Source organism: Rhipicephalus microplus, chromosome 5 (assembly GCF_043290135.1).
Source record: "Rhipicephalus microplus isolate Deutch F79 chromosome 5, USDA_Rmic, whole genome shotgun sequence".
In the NCBI taxonomy this organism is placed as follows: domain Eukaryota; kingdom Metazoa; phylum Arthropoda; class Arachnida; order Ixodida; family Ixodidae; genus Rhipicephalus; species Rhipicephalus microplus.
Genome location: NC_134704.1, coordinates 23924761 through 23932978, shown reverse-complemented (window position 1 = coordinate 23932978; position 8218 = coordinate 23924761). Strand labels below are relative to the sequence as shown.

General features: G+C 47.8%; 1 protein-coding gene across 2 annotated transcripts in view; it reads left to right on the top strand.

The window, feature by feature from the left end:
• Nucleotides 1–265: 265 nt before the first annotated feature.
• Nucleotides 266–8218, top strand: part of LOC119173957 (uncharacterized) — a 224473-nt gene continuing 216520 nt past the window's right edge. For both annotated transcript variants that reach the window (XM_075895013.1, XM_075895012.1), the window contains exon 1: nucleotides 266–442. In XM_075895013.1, coding sequence (XP_075751128.1) covers nucleotides 397–442 — 46 coding nt within the window. In that variant the 5' untranslated portion in view covers nucleotides 266–396. The remainder of the gene's footprint in view (nucleotides 443–8218) is intronic.

The window sequence follows — 8218 nt, the reverse complement described above, 5'->3', positions numbered from 1 at the left end:
GTCACGGATCGCAAGTGCACCACCGTAGCCCGACTCTCGGGCCACTCGTGCGTTTATAGAAATATTCAATTATAAAGTAAGTGCTAACCTTTCGATAGTTTGTTTGGGAATGAGCCATTAACCTGACAAACAGAAACTATAATCGAAACTTGGTTGTCAGGACTCCTTTAAAGCGTATTTCTTTTCCACATAAAACAAAACGTTTTACTCAACACACATAGAAGCCTGACACCTGTTGTTGGTTTCTCTTTCTTTCTTCGCAGAATTGTGCGTGTGTCTCGTCCTGTGGGTGCTTGTGCGCATGCCGCTTGTGATGCGTGCGTCAGCGTGGTTCGTCCAAGACGCGTAGCTCCGGAGTGACCGTCGTGTTCTTTGAGGATTAACCGCCCCATCACCATGCTGACACACGCCAGGAAAGAACTAAGCCTGGACACCCAAGGGGGTGAGTAATCTTTTTTCCCCCAAGATCTGCCTATGCAGTGTCACCTTAAGCGATTTCTAACATAGCAATCTCAACTTTTATCTAGGTCGCGTGTCATTTCACGTTACCACATTTAGTTGTGGCCTAGATATTGACGGATAACTGTCCTAGTTGCCTATAGCAGCTGAGGTGTGGCGCTGCTAATTGGATGGATGGCGTATTGAATTCTGATAGAAAGGAAAGAAAAAGCGGGACCTCAGAGATTAGCTCCGGAAATGCGCCGTTGAAACGGTGCGTTGCCATCGCAATGCAGGCTCCGAGATTTCCACAACTTCCGAGATGAGCCACCTGATCTTGGAGGCTTCGAAAAAGGGGAGTGTGAATGGCTCAGTGAAAGAAAAAAAAAAAGAAAGATTGAGAAAGAAAGAAAGAAAGAAAGAAAGAAAGAAAGAAAGAAAGAAAGAAAGAAAAAAAGAAAAAAAGAAAGAAAGAGCAGGCGCGAAGCTTCGCTCCAATCCATTGCTCCGATAAGGCTAGTGCTCCTGAATTTTATTATTATCCTGAAGGTATTCTTATTTCGCTTAGTATAGTGTAGACTGGCTGGCTTCGAGCTCGCGCAAGGCACCGCCAAGGAACAACCATGGCAGATGCACAAGTGGTAAGTCCTGAGTTTAGTTCAATATCACCAACATGAAAAGGCTTGACGTCGCAACACTGCCGCCAAGAATGATAAGCGCTTCGTAAAGGCCGGTTAGCAGTAAAAGGCGATGGAATTGTGTTAGTTTATCAGATAAGGGGCGTTCGGGCGTAATTCTGCCTTGAACAACTATCGTTTTTTCTTAAACTGTCAGAATTCCTGACTTTCTCTGAACAAGCGGAACGGAAGACGTCACCCCCCGGGATGGGGGAACATCTATTCAACGAGACAGCGGGCCCTAGCCGTTTGCATAAGGATGGACCGAATGTGGGTGACCGCCTTGGCGCATATGCTCCTTGCGATGACTCTACCGAGAGCTCATCAGTGGAAGAGATGGAATCGGAAGCCGACTTCAGGACATTCCATACCCGCCGGTTGAAAAGGAAGCTTCGCAGGACGTCATCAACGGCGGAGCCACAACCAGCGCTAGACAAAGGCAAGCAATGTTTCACCATCTCGTATGTACCCATGTCTACATCAGACAACCTGAGCTCACTAAACAGGCAGTCGTTGACTAATTATTTCGAGCGAGTAGCACCTGCTCAAGTGAGTGAAATTCGCATAAATAGCAGGAAAAACATATTGTCAGTTGATGTGACAAACAAAACCATTCTTGACAAACTGAAGGCCGTCACGCAGCTCGGAAGTATTTCAGTTCGCGCGTTTCTCGCTCACGGGAAAGGAACAACGACTGGCGTGATAAATGACGTCGACGCTGACATCACAGACGCTGACCTGCAGAATCTTGTGACGTCAACAGTCAAAATCGTGACCATACGCCGCTTCGGGCAGTCTCGCTGCATCAAACTAGTATTTGATTCTGAGACTCTGCCCTCTAGCGTGAAGGTTGGATACGTGAGACATCCCGTGCGCCCTTACGTGCCACGGCCTTTGCAGTGTCACAAGTGCTGCAAGTTGGGACACGTCAGCGCAGTGTGCAAAAGTGAGACAACTTGCCAGCGGTGCGGCGGGTCTCATAAGGTGGAAAACTGCGATACTGCTGTTCCATTGAAATGCCCAAACTGCTCTGGTGCACATGATGCAACGTCGAAGGAGTGCCCGAAGATCAAAGAAGAAATTCGCGTCCTGCGGAAGATGGTCAGAGACAACTCGACACACAGAGAGGCAGTCACATCCATCCGCCGACACAGACGTCGTCCAAAACGTAGGCACCAGCGAAATCATAGTGGACATAGGAGTGATGCATCACCATCAGCAACAGATGAACATACACGTGCGCATTATCAGGCCGCTACACCCATGTTGTACGCACCACGTTCCAGGGATGCAGAAAGTGGACCAGCGCCCGCGTTGCACGCCGATGCTTCAGATACTGAGTGGCCTTCGCTACCGATCGGAGCAATAAAAAAGACCACATCATGGGCTGCAACTTCAAAGAGGGCGGAAAATGATAGGCAAGACACTGAGAAGAGCCAAACTATGCTGAAGCATCTATTAAAATCTATTCGTGCGATTCTCAACGAGCTACACACGCCAGGAGCGAAAACAGCAGTGCAGATCCTCAACGTGCTGGAACCGCTACTGCTGACCCTTTCATAAACAATATGGTGAATTTCTACGATGAACGTGTGCGCACCTCTGCTATAATGCAGTGGAACGCACGAGGTTTGAGAAGCCGATTGTCTGACTTTCGACAACGGATATTTAAATACAAATTTCCGTTGGTTGTAATATGTGAGCCGAATATGATGTCGTCGTTTCGTATTTCCGGATACGTCACTTTGTGGTCACGTGATGATCGAAATACGAGCAAAGTAATTATATGCGTACGTCAAGATTTAACGTACGTGAGACATGCCGTGGCTCCTCATGCTTCTAACGACTATATTTGCCTATCTATAAAGCACAAGCGACGTACAATATCAATCATTGGTGGATACATTCCTCCTAGAAGCCACGTGGACTGTCCCCATCTCTTGTCTGTTCTCCAAGCTTGCCCTGGACCACATGTATTGGTTGGGGATTTTAATGCACATCATCCCATGTGGGGTTCTGCCTCAATGAACACCCGCGGTAGGGACATTGCCGATTTTGTGCTCAATCAGTGACTTATGTCCATTAACGATGGCTCACCTACTTACCTCCGTGGCGCATCGTACAGCAGCTGTCTAGACGTATGTTTTGTGAGCAGAAGTCTCTTGCCTACCACCTATTGGTTTGTAGACGTTGAAACACATGGAAGTGACCATCTCCCTACATATATACAGCTAAAAGGATTCCGTTGTTCGTCTCCCCGGCCTGTGAAAAGCGTAGACTGGCCAGGATTCCAAGCTTCTGTAAATGCTCAGTGCGGGAACATTCAATCTATATCTGAAATAGAAAGCCTAATTGCATCAGCCTTAACAACGCATACGAAACTTGTGAATGTGCCGCTACCAAGATCACAACTTGACGCACAATATGAATACCTTCGTGCAATTCGTCGCCGGGCAGAGAGAAAATACAGGTGGACGAAATCACCATCTGACCTATCTACAGCACGCCAAGCACAACGACATGTATTGCGACACCTCGATAAGCTCGATAGGCAACGGTGGAGGGTATTTTGTAGCTCTCTTGATCCCAGAAAACCCCTGTCTCGAATATGGCAAACTGTGCGAAGCCTTCAGACGCCCACTCAACAGTTGTTCCCTTTCCGATCTTTGGCTCTAAAGCAAGGTCGACCTGAAGTAGAGGTTGCAGAAGATTACTGCCACTTACTCGTAGGTATGACCTCTTCATCGATATTACCTTCGAATTTAGCCTCACCGCCATCCAGCGACGATCGCCTCGACTTACCATTCACAATGCACGAACTCGACGCTGCGATTTCTACGTCCCGACGGTCGTCCGCACCCGGGCCTGACGGAATTACTTATTCGGCTCTATATCACCTCAGCCAGGAAGCAAGGCAAGCTCTCTTGTCGTTCTACAACTCTACGTGGGAAACAGTGACAGTCCCAGAGAGTTGGAAGTGCAGCCGCATAGTGGCCTTACTGAAACCAGGCAAGTGTTCACACGAGTTGTCTTCTTATAGACCCATTGCCCTAGCCAGTTGCATCGGTAAGGTGATGGAACGCATGGTGCTGGCAAGATTGGAATAGCTGCTAGAGAATAATGTCGGCTTACCAGATTTCATAAATGGCTTCCGTAGTGGTCGATCATCTATAAATGGTGTTGTAGATCTAGTTTCTTCTGTTGAAAAGGAAAAACAACGTCGGAGATTGGTAGGGGCCATTTTCTTAGATATAAAGGGCGCGTACGATAGCGTCTATCATGAGGCCATTCTTGATGCACTTGAAGACATCGGCGTAGGTGGCCGACTACACGCATGGATAGGGAGCTATCTCAGAGGACGTACCATTTTTATGTCCACATCCGATGGTGACACGGCCAGGCACCTCGTAAGCCGTGGAGTTCCGCAAGGCGCCGTCCTGAGCCCCATGCTTTTTAACATAACACTAATTGGCCTTGAAGCTGAGCTTCCCGACGTTGTCAGGATCAGTGCGTATGCGGACGACATATGCATATGGGCATCTGGAGCAACGCGACCACAACTGCGAGCAAGGCTACAACAAAGCACATCAATAACATCTAAGTACTTACGTCGTCAAGGCCTGGAACTTTCAATAGCAAAATGTGCTGCATTGGCATTTACGAAGAAATCAATGTCGCGGTACCCAATCTTCACTCACGGAGCAGTGATTCCCGTGGTTAAGCACCACCGCTATTTAGGGGTCGTCATTGATCGCAACCTGTCCTGGTCAAAGCATGTGACTGTGCTGCGAAACAAACTAATCAGTTTTGTATATGTCCTTCGTGTTATAGCAGGACTGAGATGGGGCCCTTCGGAGAAAAGTCTTCTGCAGTTATACAAGGCATTATTTGTGGGCTATATAAGGTACAGCTCACCTGTGCTTTCCAGCATGCGGGCAACGTGCCTTCGCACTTTAGAGAGCCTTCAGGCACGAGCACTGAGAATATGTCTTGGCCTGCCACGGTGCACATCTACCTCTGGCACTATAGAGGAGTCACGCACCTACCCTATACAGGTTTACACGTCCTGTGAGCCTCTTCGAGTGCACCTTCGTCTACTGACCCGACATGCACAGCACCCTTTGTCTTCGCTACAAGTGGACCGACCAAGCTGTACCTATTCGCGATGCCTCGATATGCATAGGCACATGATCCCGTCAGGCTTCGCACCTGCCGTAGTCTCTGCAGTGCCTCCATGGACATTGACTAAACCACTGGTGTGCCTTCACATACGTGGAATTTCGTATAAGTCACATGTTTCTCATATTGCCCTCAAGCAACTCACTTTGGCACATTTAGATGACCGATACAGTGACCCTGTACACATTTACACCGATGGATCCGTAACTTCATCCGCCTCAGCTGCAGCCTTCGTGATCCCTCAACTCGGTATTTCCCGACAGTACAAATTAGATCATAGGTCATCTTCGACAGCTGCAGAACTTGTTGCTATACAAGAAGCCATAAAATTTGTGAACGACCAAGCACCGCGTAAATGGACGATTCTATCTGATTCAAAATCAGCGCTTCAAACTATCTATTCTAACTCAAGAAGAGGCGAATTTTACGAGTTAACGTTAGGAATCGTCCAAGCATTTGACCTAACACACAGGAGTGGTCACTTGATTACACTCCAATGGATTCCTGGACACTGCGGCCTGGTTGGCAACGAAACAGCCGATAGCGAAGCAAGAGCGGCAATATACAACGCTCCTATGTACGTCAAAGTACCCTACTCGCGAGGTGACGTCAACACATTGTTGAGATCACTCATGCGCGAATGCGCTGCCACTTACTGGTCGCTACCAGATCACCGGAACAAGCGCCTGCGGGAAACAGACCCCGGTATGACTTTTCGTCTTCCAGATAAAATCAGCCGAAGACATGCTAATATACTGCACCGAATTCGCCTGGGCGTCGCCTTCACTCGCCATTACACTCACCTAATTGGCCGTGCGGACAGCCCAAATTGTGAACGCTGCCAAGTGCGCGAAACGATAGCTCACATATTTTGTGACTGTGCATTATACGTGGCGCAAAGAAAAATGCTCACTGCAACGTTGGCAAGCATTGGACGAACACCATTAAGTGAAAGCCACATATTGTCAGCAATGAACGACCAAACAGTGTCAAAAACTGCTACAAAGGCTGTTCTAGACTTTATAAAAACCACTGGACTAGAAACTAGACTGTAGGGTACTATGCTAAGTGGCTACTGTACATACGCACCACCTCTTCTTGTCCCCATCATCACCCTTCATCCCTCTTTCCTTCCCCTTTCCCTTATCCCCTGTGTAGAGTAGCAGGCTAGAGCGAACTAGCTCAGGCCGACCTCTCTGCCTTCTAATAAATTCTCACTCTCAAAAAAACTCTCTATCAGATAAGGAATGATGGCTTGGCACCAGCACAAAAAATAGTGGCATGTCATCAGATGATATTTAAGGCTGTGATGACGTCACTTATCTAGTTCTTGACTCGCGGAGATAAGCTCGAAGTGTGTGATCAGGAACAAAGCATGCGCAGTAGTGAATCGGAGCCAGGTTATCTAGATGGGGAGGAGCTGAACACCGTTGTCGAATGGAAGATGGAGCCTGTCGGACGCAGTCATTCGGTAGCGCAATCACAGTCCAGCCGTGTTGTCGAGAAGGATAGAGCATGCCGACGTCGCAGACCCACGGACACGCCATCGAGGCACGGAGAAGAAAGATACATCGAAACAAGGAGTGTGGTTCCGCCACGCCGTCACAAAGTGGTAAGCGCCGACTGCAGTCGTTTCCGCGGAGGCACCACCGACAGCACCGCAGCGGCAGCAGGCAAGGACGAATAGCTAAGCAAAGAATAACGGTGGCTAATCAGCTACCAACTATGGTGGTCTAATGGTTATGGCGCTTGAGTGCTGGCCTGAAGGCCACGGGATTGAATGCAGGCGGAATTTCGATATAAGCAAAATGCTAAAGCCTCGTCTGCTTAGACTTATGTGCACGTGGCCGAAACTTCCGGAGCCCTCCACTAGGGTCTCTGTCATAATCATGTCGTGGTCCAGTGACGTGAACACACATAAGTTGTATTTAGTACGTACTGTGGTGATGACGTGGTGTACTCGTAGCCGCGCTGCTGGGACCACGATACGCGAGCGTAGCAGAAATGCGTTAAACAGCAGTCTTCCATCACTTTTTTTCTACGCATTGCTATACATGTCATGCCTCAAGTTCTTGCACGAAAATTTATTCTTGAGCTGTTATTGCACCTCTTTTTTTATTTAAAACGAAGTAAAGAAGCCTTCAGTCGTCGAAACAATCTAAGTGGCGTATTATGCTTCATAGCTCAACATTGAGAAGGCAGATGACTGGAAGGTACTTTGTCGACCAGGTTCACTGCTTTGATCATTAGCATTAAACCATCATTACTGTTTCGTTCTGGGCCAGTGATCTATAGTTTCCTGTAGTGTCAAATAAACATTCCCTATTATGGATGCCTTCTTTTTTAAAAAAACATAGATATGTATCGTGGGCACGTTGATGTTTACGGCAAGTTCTACCAGAGATTAGGCTCATCGGTACCTGGCTTTGAAACGGTGCATGAAACGAAACTGTAACATTTTTCGACATTTGCAATGTTTGAAACACGCGCATTATGTGTTCTCTCTGCTAGCAGGAGCAGTGTCAGGGTGCCATCTCTTATACTCCTGTAAAAGCGTTGTTGGAGCCGTATCGATTGCTTTTGTGCGCCCCGCCATCTCGCGGTCTATTGAGGACAACAGCAGAGGAAACTAGACCCGCTTCGAAGAGATGGCGCTGACACTTTGTTGGCATTAGAGCACTTTCACTACCACGGCCGGAAGTAAAATCTTCGTTAGGTTTCTTATTCCGCGTTAATATTGAATGGCTTTGGGACACCGTGGCTTCTACTGTACGTTTTATAATTCATAGCAGGCAATCTTTTGTTCTTTTTTTATGGAATACTCTGGATTTTGAATAAGTATGTATAAAATGAAGCAGGCCGCTTTTTACCGTTACTTACCCCCCAGTGGCGTAGCTCGGGGGTGGTACACTAAACCCATGGCC